The sequence below is a fragment of the Sturnus vulgaris genome, chromosome 4, assembly GCF_052056855.1.
Source record: "Sturnus vulgaris isolate bStuVul1 chromosome 4, bStuVul1.hap1, whole genome shotgun sequence".
Lineage (NCBI taxonomy): Eukaryota > Metazoa > Chordata > Aves > Passeriformes > Sturnidae > Sturnus > Sturnus vulgaris.
The window spans coordinates 22,362,598-22,380,011 of record NC_142246.1 but is presented as its reverse complement, the minus strand read 5'-3'; the positions used below and the strand labels follow the sequence as shown (position 1 = coordinate 22,380,011).

Genomic DNA, 17,414 nt, shown 5'->3' with positions numbered 1-17,414 from the left:
CACACGAAAATTTAAACAGTCAAAATTTTACCACCCCAAACACTGTTTCAAACTCAGCACCAGGAGAATATCATGCTATTTTCTGAGGAAACACAATGCTGAATGTGCTAGTTTTAACCTGGAAAGCTCACCCATCATTGCCCAGAGCACAGCTATTTATCTAAGTGCTTCTCACAAATGCTAGCAAAAGCTCATTTCTACAGGAACAGCATTCCACAGAGATGCATTTCAGAGTGTGTACCTTGCTGGCATCCTGGCCTACCAGAAGCCAAATACTGAGACCTTTGCAGCATATCCAGAAAACAGCTGAAGATATGTCAGATTAAGGAGGTAAATCTATAAATCTATAAAGCTCTTAACATCTTTCCTGGGGATTTAATTTAAACACCAAAAGACAGGGAAATATTTAAGAAAGGATTAATGTTTTAATATACTAGCATGATAATTGTATGGATGCTTAACCAAAATGATATGACATGCAGACCCCACTCATCCTGTACATATACAGCTAATTATTAAATGCTTAACTGTAGTGTTCAAATACCATCATTTGTGTAACTGCAAGTTGAGTGAAACTGGAGTAAGGCTTAAGAAGAAAAAACAAAATGGCATCTTCTTATTTATCCTCTTCTTCTGTTTTGCATTGGCACTGGGTGTTCATAGAGGGTGAAGAAATAGGACAAGCAACTGGTGTATTTGTTAACATTCATCAAACCAGTTATATTTTAATTATCCATTTAACTATAAAAAGTAAGCTTTAAATATCTTTATTTCTGCTGGTATGGTAAATCCATTATACATAAGGAGTGACCTGGATTCTCATTCTTGTATAACAGACTCATTTAAAATTCAAGCTGTCCCAGTACAAGTCTTCTAAGACGGTGGCAGATTTGCGATTCTAGTGCTTTTTCAGCAGTTTTCATTGATTGACTGGCAAAACCAGCCCAATTACTGCTTTTCTTTGGCTGTGAAGCTATGGGCTCAAACAGAGATTAGAAAACAAAATGTGCTGTAGGTTTAACAGACAGAACCACAAAACTGTTTTCTATTCTCTTTCATTTTTCTAGATTAAAGAAACTCTCACTCCTCTACACACTCTCAAAATTACAGCTCTAAGAGTGACTGCATAAATATCTAAAATATTTCTCTGTTTCATAGGAACATTTGTATTATAGATGACAAGACAAGTTATTTCTTCAGTTTAAATTGACAATATTCCTCAGAAATAATTGAGGGTCTCTTGTTCTGGACAATCTTTGTTACTATGAATAGTCACATATTTTATCAGATCCCCAGCCAGGAGTTAAGAGACTTTTAAGGAGATCTCAAACAATGGACTGTTAGGACTTCCACTGACTAGGATCACCCAGACTTCATCGCTGACATCTCATCTGGTGATTGGCACTCACAAATCCAAATGCCCACCCTCCATGGCCTCCCATCACACATCCATCTAAGGCACTAACACATTTCTGAGAAACCTGCTAAAACCCATCTTAGTCAAGCACAGTATGCAAAGACTTAGTAAGGATTCTGAAATACTTTTCATCTACTAAGGCAAAAGTTTGCATTTATTGAGAAAGCAACAGTGCTTATATACATTTTTCCTGACCTTGGGCACTGTTGCAATTTCTATTTTACGGTGAATCAAAATAACATTTCAAATATAAGTACACTGTCACCTTTGAGAACATAATTCTGTTTGTATTAATGAGGTTGTGTAAGCTTACTGTGAAAACAATTTTGAGAACTCTGATTTTTAATTGAACAGATTGATATTCCTTCAAGTGGAACACCTGAATGGTTAAGCACATGATTTCTCTCATATGAAGAGCTTCACTAAGTTGTAAATACCTGCAGTTAGCAGTGGGAGGCAGTTTCCCAGATTCTGGCTTGTAAACAAAAAGCAACATCTAAATAAATGCTGCATGTTAAATCTGCAACTGTGTAAATAGGTAACACCAAGAACATAGCATGACGGCTTTAGAAATTACCCTTTTCAAAATCTTCAGTTTATCTGCATAGAGATACAAAACCTTTTTTTACGAACCAAAAAATTTGCTACACTGATATTCTCTGATATTATACACATTTACTCATACAAGTGTTAAAGGGGGTTTGCAATCCAACATAACTAGATAAATTTAAACAATTTTAGTCTTAAGATATTTCTACTGTATATTTTGAGGGAAGGTGTACTTCATACTTAGAGTGTATTACTGGGAAACACGGAAATACTATTATTTAAATAATAAGGCCTAGTGCTTTTGTTGATTGTGATTTTTCCTTTTTCTTGCCAAAGGAAACCAGTCAAGTCTTCAAATAAACAAACTTGTATATGGAATACTTTTTGGAGGCACTTTTAAGATTTAAATTTCAACACTACTTTTCATGGTAACATTTTTTTCTCTCTACTACTATGATTTGGTTCCAAAACCTTTCAGCACTCAACTTCAAGGCAATTCAGATATAATATTTTCAAGGTATTTAGTACATCAAATGAATTTTAAAAGGGGCCATAAAAGCTTAGATAGTCCTGAGAAGATATTAATGATCCTTTCAAGTGCCAATTAAGAATGTAAATGTCAAAATAATTACATAAAGTCTTTATTGTGACTGCAAGAGTTGTTTTTTGAAAAAATACTGCTTAACAAAAACATTAAATATAAAAAGATAAGTTTTAGTCATAAGTAGATTCATTAAGATGTGAAAAAGTAATATTGTCAATGTTTAGTGATCCTAGACATGTATTTGAAAATATAAGAAAGGATCACTGACCACAAGATGCTCATCAATTAATCAAATACATACTTACAACATTAAAAGGCATTCAAAATTTAACACTTTTCAAAACAGGATTTCCAAACTTTAAAATATTAATTTGAAGCATTAAAATAACTGCTCAAAGAAAACTGCTATAGATAAACTTCAAACTGCAATTCTGCTTATAACTATATTTATGTTAGAAGAACTGTTAAATATTTACTTTCTTTTTTCTTCCCTATTCCTGTATTCCAGACCAAATGTTACAGAAATAGCTCAACAAAGATTTCAGGTAGATTGCTACATTAATGCTTCATGATTCTATAAAACAATAATCACTTCCTATCCCAAAGTTTTATATAAATGGTTCACTTCTGGTTCACAGTTATGTGAAAAGTGCCTTACATCAGCAGCTACGGCACAGTTTATTCAGGAGAAAAGAGGAAAACATCCTACAGCTACTGACTTTATATACTTAAATTCCTTGTTCTGACTGGCAGAAATGAACTGTAGCCAAATTACTGATACTTCATCACAACTTTCTGCCACTTTGCTTTGTGGCAAAATTTCCTTGAAATTAATTTCCCGTGAAACATGAGAGAGCTGTCAGCTTAACAAGAGCATGGAAAGACCTGTACAGAACAACAGCCCAGTTTGCTGTTTATTTTATTCAGCTAAGGGTGGGATGGGGAACAGGAGATATTTCCACATGTAATACCAGACTACAGTGTTAGATCCAAGCTCAGATATCATACTGGTTCACACACACTAGAAATTGTGATTCAGGACATTTGTATTTCTTTAAGATTAAAACATTAACATTGCTTTATTCAATTAATACTGAAGCACCATCAGGGATGCACCATCTACAAGTAAAGCATACTGTAAAGCCATTCCTAAGTAAACAGCACAGTAAGCTTATTCACTCTCAAAAAATGAGATCTCCAATCCATCAGGTCAGATGCTGTTTTTAAGCTAAAACTTACTTGTAATACAAAATGGACAATGCTCTGAAGGGCCAGTCCCTTAAAACATAGAACCAGTTTTCTGTACTAAAAGGGGCAAGTAGCAACACACAAACTGAAAACAAGCAAAATATTCCCAGTTCATCCACTCCAGGAATACTGGTAGCACCAGTTTTAATGGAAACAAGGTACTAATCAATTTAGAGACAGTAATAGTGCAGCACAAATCATCTCGTTTAGAAATGTTACTGTTAAGAAGGAATGGTGAAAAAACACTGTTCTGCAGAAATTTGACGATGTCCTCCTGAAAGTAATGCCATTTAGGAAGGTATTGCTTAATAAAGTTACAGAAGACCATAAAGGACAGACTGAAAGATTATGGCAAATCAAAACAAAATAACAGGGAGATAGTTTCCTTTTGTAGGCAGATCTGCTGGGCAAAATAGAGACAATATTTTAACAATTTTCCAAGACAGCAGCAGTTGTTATTTCACCATGAAGTATTCAGATTTCATCAAAAACTCAAAAAAAATGGGTAAAGGATAACACTACCAACATTGTGAACAGCAGAAAGGATGTTTATTTGCTAAAAAATGTCAAGTATTCACAGTTCTACATTAGGCACCATATAAAAACCCACCAGGTTATGACACATTAAAAAAACAGTGAAGAAGCAGATTTGCAAGTGATTAGGAAATGCAACATAGCACTCCATGCCAGACTGTACAAACTTCTAAGAGAAATACATAGAGGTCTATGGGCAAAAAGTTGACACTGTATTTAAATGCCAAGCTATGCAATGCCACAGCTACTGAAGCAAAGACACAGACTTAAGCATTCTAAATGAATCATTTGACACCAAAAAACACCTCAAGAGACTAATTTCTCTCTTAGTGAGGACTTCTGTTCAATTAGCAGGTTCAGTTAAGCCCACCCTCCAATTGAAACTTAAGTTGCAAAAGAGATAATACATGAGGATATCGTATCTTATTACACATTAGTAAAACAAGTGATGTGATCTCATCTTGAATTCCATGTGTGCAATTGATCATTGCAACTCAAAAGTAGTGTTGTAGAAAACAGGGTTCACAGAAAGGCAACACACATGATCAAAGTATAATACCAACAATCATCACACTAAAAGGCAGAATGCTTTATAAGAATCATACCAAAATTTGTAAGTATCAAGATTAATGTTTATGAGAATCATATTGTCTCATAAATATGAAAAACAACTTCTATTTTAAGAATCAATGTTGGACTTACAACAACTTTTTAGAACCTAATTGTGCACAACATTGTAGATGTCAAACAGAACTTCTCATAAAAGTCCTTTCAATACCATTTGCCCACCTGGAGTTGAATCTCAGACGAGGTATCATAGGTAACATGAAGAACTTGTATAGGTACACAGATAACAAAAGATTGTCCAGGGAATGTCTTCTGTACATGGGACTGCTGCTGAATGGGGTAGGGCCCTGGTGACATGAGATATGGAAAAGGCTGAGATAGTGAATGCTCTCTGTCTTTACCAGCAATATCGGCCTTCAGAGCATGATGAAGTTCAACAAAGGGAAATGTAAAATCCTGCACTTGGGAAGGAACAACCCCACACTGTGGGCCACAGGCACTGTGGGTCATAGCAGGAAAGCAACTTGCAGGAAAGGACCTGCTGGTCAACAAGTGGCACATGAACAGTAGTGTGCCCTTGCAGCAAAGAAGGCTAATGGCTCCCTGGCCTGCATTAGGAGTGCTGCCAGCCAGTGAAGGCAGTGATCCTGCCCCTCTACTGAGCAGTATGAGATATGGTCATACTGGACAGGGAGTGCAGAGAAGGTCCATTAAAATGAAGAACGGTCTGGAGCTTTTCTGTCAAATGAAAGTCTGAGAGAGCTGGGATTGTTTAGCCTAGAGAAGACTCAAGGGGGTCTCATCAATGTGCATAAATATCTGAAAGGAAGGATCAAAGAAAATGGAGCCAAGACTCTTTCAGGGGTGTCCAGTGACAGGACAAGAATCAATACGCAACAACTAAAACACAACATCTAAACATGAGGAAAACCTTTTCACTGCGAGGATGACTGACTATAGGTTACTCAGAAAGGCTGTGGAGTTTACATCCTCAGAGGTATTCAAAAACTGTCTGGTATGGTCCTGGGCAACTTGCTCTTGGTGACCCCACTTGAGAAGAGAATACACTGCCTTGTATTACATGCTTTTATTACAAGCATTGTGACTTGATGACAGATTTTTCATGTTACAATGAGCTTTACAAAGTTGTAAAAGCAAGATGATTAAATTGGAAATGTTAACTAAAGGCTTTCATTGATTTCACTAATGATTTGGCTCATGGAAATATTATAAGGAAAAAAAAAAGCAGATCAAATCACAATATATAACTACCCTCTTCACCCTAAAATAAAACTAGTTCACTGCCTGGATCAATGTTGCTTAAAATACTATTTATCTGAGGCACATAAGGAAAAATATCTTTTAATTCTATACTTGGATACTATTAAATCACAGGTTAAGCTATACATCAAGTCACCATGTATTCCTGACCACAGTCAGAAAACTGGTTTCTTAGGTTCCTTATTCTGTCTCCACAGTTTGTGGAGAGAAAGTAACCTCAGATTCCCCACTATGGTTTATTTTACGAGCTCTTCTGACTAAAACAACAGTTATTCTGCATATTTCACCTCACGTAGTCACCCTTATCCCACATATACTCGTATCCCTGCCAGCCAAGTACCAGAACAGGCAGGACAAGCAAATTCTTTGTCATATTCAGATCGAGAACAGACAGGCTCATCATCAGGTCAAACAGTATTACTTATTTGTCCTTTCCTACCTACCCATATTTTCAAAACCTTTCAGGAATTTAAACCCAACAAAGGCTCCATTCTGTAAGAGTTTAACTGAAATTGGCAAGTAGACAGAAAGGTTATTAGGGAAGAACTGACTAAACCACAAGACATAAACCAAACTTGCTTGGGGAACTTACAGACTCACAAGTTGCTTATCTTTTGCTTCTGAGCATCATATCGCCTATGCCCAATATTTATAAACAAAGTAGAACAGAAATCAACGCAAAAGCTGACTGTTCAAACACAGCTCTGAGCTCCTACCCTTCCCATGGTTGTGTAAAACTGAAACGAGCTTAAGGATAGAGGCAACAATGGCAGAAATCTGACCACTTATTAAAGCTTTAAATCACTGAAGTACTTGCAGAGTTAACTGTTCAGCTATCCTAAACAGCATACTGATCCCATCTTAGTTGCCTTACCCCTGGTTTTAAAGGAACCCCTAAATGTTTCCTTCTCTACACAGAGAGCAAGAACTAGATACCAGCAATATAAATAAAGTGCCAGGAAGAGCACAGGATACTGTTGGCACTCCCAGGGGCACGAGGTCTATTACTGAAGTAATTATGCTCAAAAAAGGGAAAAATCTTGAATCCAGATTGCTAAACTGTCAGAAGGAGAAAGCATAATTGGCAAAAAACATTAATTATTTGCTTAGCATGTGCTTTTTCCATCCTTCCATATCAACTCTAGCCATTTCTTAAGAAAAATACAAAACTATGTGTTGTACTACTGCATGTAGATCTCCTCAGATTTAGATGGTCTGCAATCATTTGTCTATCACTCTTCTTCATTAGTTCAAAGTTCTAAAAATTCTTTACTTAGCTTTCAGTATTTGTAAAAATTATTTTTCATTCATTGAGCTTATAAGTTTTCAAACAACAATAATGTTCGAATATTCACTGAACTTATCTGGTTTAAGTACAACTGTTCTTGAGTTGAACCATCCGACAATTTCTTATGCAAAGGTGCAACTTAAATTTGTATTTGTTAATTACAAAAACTATCAGGAAGTGAGAGGAGGTACAAAGTGAAGTTATATTACTTATCACTTGATCTACCCACATGTTTATAAACTCAGAGAGTAATTCTAGTTAATTGCTTTTATTTCCTTGAAAAATACTTTCAAGTTTAAAATGCTATGGTGCTTGGTGAAGATCTTGCCAAGCCATATCAAGTTATAATAACATTACAAAATGCCCTACCTCCTTAATGCTCTCACTATAGTTTGAATGCAAAAGTTTGTGATTACATTTACATTTAAAAATATAATTTCCCACATTCCATGTAAAAGAGCAAGATTTAAATTTTGATTTCATCTTTGGTAAGGATGAAGTGATAATTTAATATTCAAAAGTATTTATTTTTAGAATACTAGGATACATTTTATCTATCTACCGGACAAATGCATATGGATCTAATGAATAACCAACACATAATGCTTCACAGAAACTGTCAGGCTGATAGGTTATCTGTGCAAAAGTCAACATAAAACATTACTCTGCTAACAAGTAAGAACTTGCTTGCAAACAATCCAACCATCAAAACCACTAATAAAAATCTCATCTTCCTATGATCTTCTCCTACATCTCCTTACCACATACACGCTACTTGTAAACTTTTAACTAATTTGCTAATTCAGCCATATGACTATTTGTATTCTTTACAGTCCAGGTTAATAAACCTCTATGGACTTGACTCTTTTCTTACTCTACACCATGAATATTATCACAGGACAAAGCCAGGTGCTGTGAATATTTAATCTGTTTTAAGGGCATACTTTGGCCTCATTTTGACAAGTTCTATTGGCTCTGAGATCAAGGCTACAGTAAGTCTCAGAATGGTGTGAACTTTTTTATTTGTAATGAATGATACAACTTCCACCCAAATCAACTCAAATCTGTTCTAGACAGATCATATCACCGTTGTCCTTTATTAAGTTCTTTTCAACAGAGTCAATACAATGTATATTTGCTATTTGACAAAAGCATCAGCTAAGGCAGTGAAACAAGCCTATCCACACGCATTTTCAAAGAAATTAAACCAATATTCACTCTACTTAAAATTTCACTGTTTTACAAAAACATTCTGTACGATTTTGTGAGCAGTCTTCCATTTACTCTGAAAATCTGATGGATGCTCTTGGAAGAATCCAAGCTACCATTCAAAAATTTTTCTTTGAAGTATATCCCATTGTCATGGAAGACATCAGGATTTTTAACATCAGTTGCACTTAGAACTGTTGGAAGAGGTAATTAATTGGCAAAGTATTCCTCTGAACAGCCTGAAATCAATAATCAACTTTACAGAAATTTGTCCTCTGGAAAAATGCCGGCAAAGTCTGTAAGATTTAATTAAAAATCAGCAGCCCTGCTCGATAATTAGTCATTCTACCTTCCAGTAAGATGGGAATGAAGATATATCCCATAGGGATCAACCTTTTCAGTTCCTTCTCTTTGTAGTACATTTTGGCATTTGTTTCAAGTCCCTTTCAAATTTCATGACCACTGTAGAAAGGGTGCAGGTCAAGTCTGCACAAATTCTGACAGCCTGGAGGAGGTTGGCTATTTTGGTAGGTGGAGCTACCACATTTTGAACTACTGCAAAGTAGTGAAAATGCAAAGCCTCTTCACAAAGTAACTTCTGAGGAACCTTAGCAGTTCTAGTAATTTTGAAAGCTCAAGAAAGTGTTGATATCCTATATGGTGGAAGATACCAACAAGGATATGGATTGACTGAGGGAAACACTATGACTGATCATGACATGACCAGGGAGAAAGACCATCTCGCTTCTGTATTTGTATTACATGAGTAAATTCTAGAGGAATTGATCAACATTCCCAAAGCAGAGAGTCGAGAGAGCAGATTTTTTTTCACTTTAGTAAAACCTAGCATTTCTAAACTAATTGGATTGCTTTTGTCACCCTTAGAACTTATTTTTCAGCAGTATTTAACTTTATAGAGAGTTCAGATAAAGCTAGATTCTTGCATGTATTCATGCTTTCAGCATTCTTTTATCCTTTTCCTTTGTGCAAATGTCAAAGCTACTCCCTTTGAAAATCACTTTTGCTTGGAATAGTCTTAATACTTTCCTGCTACAAAATGAAATAAAGCGAAACCCAGTCAGTATTAAGCTATGAGATTTGACTGTGCATTTGGTGGGCCTTTATTCATAAGAATTTCTATAAAGTAGTATTTTCTATAACAGACTAAGTATCAATTTTCCTGTTTTTCCTATAATGATCAAAAGATTCAAAAGCTTCCCATGCATTTTGAAAAGACCAAAATTTAACTCTACAGTAATGCTGACAGTCTTCTATAAAGCATGTTTTGATAAAGAGCACAAGTGTTGAAATCACATAAAAATGGTCCAAACACTAGCATTGGAAGCCCACAAGAGAAAAGTCATAGCTGCTTATGCACGCTTGCCAGAAAGAAGCCCTTACAAGATGTGCTATATAACACACAAAAAAAGAAGAAATTTCAGGTGTAAGGAAGACTATGTAACCTTGTGGGCTAAGTAAACACAAGACTTACCTATAACACTGGAACCATCTCTAGTTGTTCAAAGAATCATGTAGTTCCATTTGTCTTCCTCTTTCTAAAAAACTGAGGTAGCAGAAAAAAATCTAGAGGCAGAAAAATAACAATACAAACAAGTAAGAACCACCACTGGAGAGGAGAAAAAAAAAAGGAATAATCTCAAAAGCAGATTTCCTACTCTGTTCAAATACAACTTATTTCAATTTGTTTTGTGATTCTTACACTTACTGATAGGAAGTTCTAAAAGTGTGTCACCACACAACTGTCACCTTAGTTCCTTCCATAGCTTCAAGTTACATACCCATCAACAAAGACTCACAAAAAAGAGGGGAAATTAATATGAAATGTAAATATGTAAACTCTCAAGAAATGCTGATTTACAAAGACAGTACCTCTTAATAAAAAAAAAAATTAACCTTAGTCCACTGTCACCCTTATCTTCGACTCCCTGCCCTGAAGGGAAAAGCAGTGAAGAACTGATCTGCCACATGAACACTTAAGCTGAACATTGGTGCCAAATAACACTGACTGCATTGGTGAATAAAGCCAAGTACCACCACTAAACATGCTCCCCTAAACTGAGCAGCTCTATAAAATTTCACACTTACAGTGTTCTCAACCCTTACCTATTTACAAGCCACTAAAAATTTTCTTACCAAAATTAGACTCTACTCAAAAAAATCTAGCCTGCTGAAATAGTATGTATGTCCTTTTGGCTTGGCACCAAACAAATTACTATATGCACTTTGAAGTGAAAGAAAGTAGCCATGATACCTGCATGCATAATGTGATACCTAATATGTAACCTCTCATGGTCTGATCTTTCTTACTAGCTTCAAGAACTGTGCAGGTCTCTGAAGGGTAATACCACCTCATTCTTGCATCTGGAGCACATAACTTCTTCTCTCCCACATGACTGTTTTTAAGGCCATGCAGCCAAAACATACACATGTCTATGGTCAGTATTACCTTGCTGGTAACTTTGAATGAAAGATTCTGTTCTTATGACGAAAAACAAGCTGTATACACTCAGGTTGGTAACTTCTGCACTTTTCTACTTGGTAAGAATGCTGTAAGGAAAAGCAATTTAATTGCTATGGAAAGAGAAAACTCAAAGTATTTTGTAAGGGAAATGTAAAATCATACTACAATTTCCTAAGAGCTGTAGGAACTTCCATTATTGGGTCATATTACATCTGATTAGGTAATCTTCTTTACCATATCATGAAACATTGAATTACATCAACAAAACCACTAGACATAAACATAAGCAAACAATAATATTTTTAAAAGCACAGGTGATACAAAAGTCCAGAGAGTTGGAACAAGTCCACCAGTATGAACTGTCATTGTCATGAATTGTCTAGCAACAGCCTGCAATTACTGTTTGACCATAATGATCTAATGGAAGATTTTCTTCATCTTCACTCAAATTCTTTTCTGTTTTAAATCAGCAGTTATCACATTTCTGTAAAACACAATGTTTTAGTCTACTGTCATGGTGCAAACATGCTGCCTTTGGTAGTGGACCTGCCCATGCAAAGGACATGACTGAGGGATGGATGGTTCAATGAAGTTGACACATGGCAGAGGAAACAGTATTTAACTCAGATTAGGGCTATTATTTATTATTATTATCTTGGTTTTATCGTGCTTTATGCTCCCTAGCATTGTGCAGCTAGCAGAAAATGGGAAAAAAACATAAAACGGGAATACAATCTGCCCTATCAGGAATGCACCTATGAAGTTCAGGAACAAGATGCTTTTTTTTTTTTTTAATTAATCCACATATGCCCCTGGAAATTCCCAGGCAAAAAGAACTTTATGAGAAATGATCAGATTATTTTTGGCGAAATTGATGAATTACTCATGAAAATACATCGTGTGATCTGTTTTTAAAAAGGATCCACCCATCCAGTACATAGAGTTTGTCTAGACGAGCTACACCAACATTACCATGAGTTCAAATTTTTAATCCTGTTCATGCTCGTAGAAGACCTGAGCAATAATTTTTTTCTTCAAAAGATGAATCTATTTAGAGTTTACCTGATGTAATTTCATAATCAACTTTTAAGTAAAAGAAAGGAACAAAGCCAAGCCTTCCCTTCTTACTGTTCTGACATTACTGCCCGAACAGCCGACTACGAGCCTCGGGCGGCTGGGCTTCAGATGGGCTTCCCCGCTGCTCGCGAAGCTCAACCAGTCCCAGCTCAAAGCCCTAAGCCACAAAAACGCTTTAAGGAAAAACATAAACCAGTAATATATATAATCAGCAGCTTTTTGATGTTCAACACTTATACTTCTTTTTGTTCCCCGTGTAATAACGCCGCTCCTCATGTAGTGAGTTGGCAATCAGTCTCTGCTGTAATCTGTTCGACCAGTCTCAAATTTTTTAAAAAACTGTTTTCCACTATTTCATACTGTGATGGTGAAGGTTAAGAGACACGGGATTAAATCCCAGAGAGCTGTGTCAGTGCACTTCTACCAGTGTCTGCTCTGACCGCTTTGAATCGAGCCGGCCACTGGGGCAGCCCGTCTCGGCGGGACCGGACCCCGCGCCGTGTCCCGCCCCGCCGCCCCCGCCCCGCCCCGCTCGGCCGAGCGCCGGCACTGCCCCGCCGAGCGCCGCGGCTCCCGCCGGGCCCCGCTCAGCCTGGGCATGGGACACCGGGCACCGGACACCGGGCATCGGACCCCCGCGGGCGGCGCCCGCAGCCCCTCACAGCAGCCGGCCGGCAGGAAGGAGCCCGCTGGCGGTGAGGGCGAACCAGCTCCCACCCCTCGCAGGCGCCAGCCCTCGTTCTCCTCCTCCTTCTCGCTTTCTCCTCCCCCTCCCGGCAGCCGCGGCCCCCTCCCCTCGCTGCCGAGCCCCCACCGCCCTTCTCACCTCTCGCGGTCCGGGAAGGGGGCGCGGCTGGGAGGGGGCGGAGAAAGAAAAAAATCGCAAGGAAGGCCCCGCACCCTCTCCCGTCCCCTCCCGTGCCTTCTCCTCCCGCCCCGCCCGGCGGCCGCCAGCGCTCTCGTTCCGCCGGAGCCGCGGGCACTGGACGCTCCCGCCCGCCGCTGTCGCGTCCCCGCGGCCCCGCTCCGGCCCCTCCCTGCGCTCGGGCGGCCCGGGAGGGGCGGGGCCATGTTGGGACACGCCCCCTCCCCGCGGGCCCCGCCCACTCCCCGGGGCGGGAGCGGCGCGTGGCCGCAAGTGGCGGGGCGGGGCCAGGGCCGCCCCCCTCAGGCTGCGGCACCGCCCGCGCCGCGCGCCCCCTGGCGGCGGGGCAGGGGAAGCGACAGCGGAGGCGGTGTCCTCTTCCTGTCCCTGCGTGTTTTTGCTTTTCTTCCAAAAGCACAAGGCCAAACATTTCCGTAGCTGCCCGCTGCCCCATTTAAGAGAAATAAATCTGTGGTAATACGTACCGCAGCCTTTCGCCACCTCTCAGCACCCTGTACTCCTTGCTGAGGCAGCTGGTCCTGACCGCCTCATGTACAAACACACGCGGCCTTTCCTGCACTCATCACGCAATGCCTTAGCAGTGACCGATGCCATCCAGAGGCTGAATAATTTTCCAAATTAATAGACTGTGTGACAGTCAGATGCACCTCCAACCGCTCAAACCGATTTAAGGACGCAGGAGGCCATTGCTGAGGCGTGGCGGTGCAGGTTTGATGTAGTAATGAGATATACAGCGCTTGCTGTGCCTTGTTCTGCCCGGAAACACGGCCTGCGTGGCTGTGCACTTCACATGTCTGACAGTTCTCATCCCGGCTGGCATTAAATGACTGAGCCCGCTTGAACTAAACTTGACAGAAGGATGGGGGTTTCAAAGATGCTAGTTATTCCAGCTGTATAAAAATTGCTAGCAAGGTGGAGGGAAGATATTCCTCAAGAAAGAAAGCTCATGTTTCCCAGGTTGGTGTGTGGCTAGGCCACACACACACTTGATTCAGCGAGTTCACACACACACACACACACATACACACACATACACACATATGCACACAAACAAGCACACAAACACACACAGAGAACTGCCAGAAGATAGCAGTGTCTAAAGTTTATTGTGGCCCTGAGGGATGTGCAGAGAAATCATACATGGGTACTCTGAACTCAGAAATAAAACTAAAATCTGCCATCACAATAGGCCTAAAATAGATATCCCCCATCAGCTTACTGCAGAGTTCTTGGAAGCCGCCTTCTGTACAATCTGATGTTGAACATATTCCACAGGTTAATACTGTATCAGCCTGAGCTTGGGTGGAATCCTGGAGGGCAATATCTATTCTGACCTTGGACACTACCATCAGTGGTGATAGTCTGTATCAGAAAGAGGCAGATACACACAGTACTTGAAAAGTCCTCCTGCTGTTTTCCAGTATTTTCTTAGTTTCTTCTGGACAGATAGGATGGGTGAACACCATAAAACACTGAAAACAGGAAAATATAAGTAACTAATATGGAAGATACCTAAGGGGCAATGCAAATTAGCAAAAACAAAGTACAGCTAATTTCCTAATGGATGACATATAAATTGGGTAATGTTTTCCTTTTAAACTCATACCTATGATACTTTGTATCCTATTGCTTCTATTATACAATACTGTCAAAATATCAGAGTTCATTTTGTTTTGATTTCATTGCTTTCATTGCATGAGAGTGCTACATTTAAAATATCATATTAATAAATGTATATTCACTACAACTTCATTAGAACTCTTTCTATAGAATGAATACTGTATTTGCTTCCACTTGCCTTACTCATCTTCTGAGATAATTAAGTGACAAGAAGAGCATTTTGAGTTTGTAGGGCATATCCTATTTTTATTTCAACAGTATTACTTAATTTGAGTAGTACTCAATATTTAATGGCTTGGGGGAAAAATACTTCAGAAGACATCTTTCTGAATTAATGAAATTCTTTATACTGTATTACTCTATATTTGAGTCAAGTTGTTTTTATATATGCATTATTCAGAGTACTTTTATTCAGAACATTTCAGAAATGTTCTTTGCAGTCTCATCTATAAGAAAAATTTATAGAATATCATGGTGGTTGTCAAAATTAAATACTTCACTTTTTTACTGGAAAGTTTAGCTGAAAGATTGTGACTGTGATGTATAGAAATAGCAATGGCTCTATCCAGTCTTCTTGTGCTATAAAGTATAGTAAAATGCAAACTGAAGACACTTGACAGATTGGCAACACATCTGTCATCTTTTATGAATACAGCAGCAGTGATAATATGAACTCATCGTCAGTTCATTGTACTTAGTGTGTCACTGATTGACATATCAAAAACTTTAGATTGTAATGATCAAATCAATAGTCTATAAAAGTCTGAAAGATTCTCTATTACATAACGTTGTCTTCCATCTAGCCCCATGCAAATGTATATAAATAAAACAATAAAATTCCTGTAGCTGACTCATGTGGTTCTGACTCATTTTTATAATGAGGGCCTGACTCAATTTTTAAAAATCTTCTTGGCCAAATGAGAATAAAATTCCTTTACAAAGATAATTGATTTACTGTTTAGCAGGTACATAAAGTGGTTATTAAGGAGTTCTTTAAGCAAAACTACCACAAACATATAAAATAATTGCTTTTTTCTTCTTATTGTCATTGTGGTACATGAATTTTATCTTAAGCATATTTAAGTGAATCATCCTCATCTATGCCCATGTAAGAACAGAATGCGGCTTTCTGCAAATTAATGTAGTGAGAAGTTAAAAGGAAAGTCATAATAAGAAAAGGAAATGAATAGATGTTATTTTGCATAATGTCTGCACTAACTTAAAAGCTAAACCAGGAAGGAAGTTACCATCAGTATGCTAGATGGGAGTGCTTCAGTGACATGTGCTTGCTTTTGAGAAACCCAGTAGTCTTCAGATTAGCACTAGGAATAATTACCGTGTTTATTTTGTGTTTACCTGAATTTTTCAAAATCCATGAAGGTGAGTGATCAGCTTTTAAAATAACCTTTTATTTATTCCGAAGTCTGCAATTGAAAAGATGGCACATGCTTTCCTAAAAGCAATTGTTAGGATGCTGCACACGTGGAATTTACAAAGGATATAGACTCTTTGCTAGATTTTTAACCAACGGAGTTAATTGAATGTGGTAATTTGAAACGAGTTTGTAATTCATTTACATAGAATGCAAAATTTTTGGTAACTATTTCCATGCAACTGTGGAAATAAGAAATGTGTTTTTTACTGTCTTCATCATGAAGAAAGTAGTGTAAGTGCTTATGTTCTTTCATAGCAGGGGCTCATGTCTTCAAAACCAACTTTTTAGAAGTTTTTCTACTTAAATGCTGTAAAACTTTGTATGATTACTATCTGGTAATGAGATGCTGTCTGTGAAAGAGATACACAGTGATAACCTGACAAAAAGTAGAGCAGAATAGATATAACTGAGTAAAGCAAATCTTATAGTATAAATGCCAAATACTTCTTTGTGACCCTAAAGGCTGATACTGGATTTAGGATAAATGCAAACTATGCATGCAAGCAAGTTGCTCATTCAGTGCTTATTTAAAAGTCCATGAGTAAATTAATTTTAAAATAGTTTAAACATTTAACAATAGTTAAAATATTCCTAAGAAAGCTTTTGAATAAATAAGTATTATAATAAAAAGCATCCCTTTGACAAAGAGTGTATTCTCAGGCATCATAACATAATTTCTTTGTAAAGCATATGATTTTCTGAAAAAAATCAGTATCAAAATATCCAGATTAGGATACTTTTTTTTTTTCATTAACCATAAAGAATGGACTTATGAGTAATTAGAATATAATGTATAGATTTTTATAGTTTATAAATGAACAAACATGGTAAGCTGTCATAAGGTTTGAATATCATAACATTCATAATTCAGTTTAAGACGTTGGAATAATTAATGTTTTACCTCCATGCAGGAGTAAACAAAGTATTTGTAGCACAGATTATGCAAATAAAAAAATTACAGGACTATCACCAGAAGGAAACATTAACCTTAGTGTCAAACATCAAGGAATAATTACATTTTTCTCTGGTAATTTTTCTAGATTGCTCTTGTTGGCCATGCTTTAGGCTGCAATAGTGTGATCACTGCAATTCTGTCTTAATCACAGCATGTCTAAAATAAGATTGTGAAGTATATGTGCAGAACAGAATCATAGTTGAAGCAGCACAGATATTCTATTTGGAAAATTAGAATTATTGCTGCATTTTGGATGTTTTAAAAACTAAATTACTATATAACAAACTGTGTAATGATGTCTGAAAAGCCTTAGAAAGTAAAT

General features: G+C 37.7%; 2 protein-coding genes across 9 annotated transcripts in view; one reads left to right on the top strand and one right to left on the bottom strand.

Annotated features, from left to right (window-relative positions):
• KLHL5 (kelch like family member 5) overlaps positions 1 to 13,180 on the bottom strand; it is a 50,461-nt gene extending 37,281 nt beyond the window's left edge. For 2 of the 4 annotated variants that reach the window (XM_088163274.1, XM_088163275.1), the window contains exons 1-3: positions 13,023 to 13,180; positions 11,105 to 11,205; positions 10,130 to 10,221 (exon numbers count right to left, since the gene is read on the bottom strand). The gene's annotated coding sequence lies outside the window, so the exon portion shown is untranslated. The remainder of the gene's footprint in view (positions 1 to 10,129; positions 10,222 to 11,104; positions 11,206 to 13,022) is intronic. The other 2 variants (XM_014871041.2, XM_014871043.2) reach the window with 1 other exon arrangement.
• The window catches only part of TMEM156 (transmembrane protein 156), a 41,938-nt gene continuing 24,731 nt past the window's right edge, over positions 208 to 17,414 (top strand). For 4 of the 5 annotated variants that reach the window (XR_015803072.1, XM_088163276.1, XM_088163277.1 and 1 more), the window contains exon 1: positions 15,947 to 16,082. Coding sequence is in view for 3 of the 5 variants with exons in the window: in XM_088163276.1 (XP_088019402.1) it covers positions 15,983 to 16,082 (100 nt within the window). In the remaining 2 variants the exon portion in view is untranslated. Of the gene's footprint in view, positions 331 to 15,946; positions 16,083 to 17,414 lie in introns of those variants that run through there. The other variant, XM_088163279.1, reaches the window with a different exon arrangement.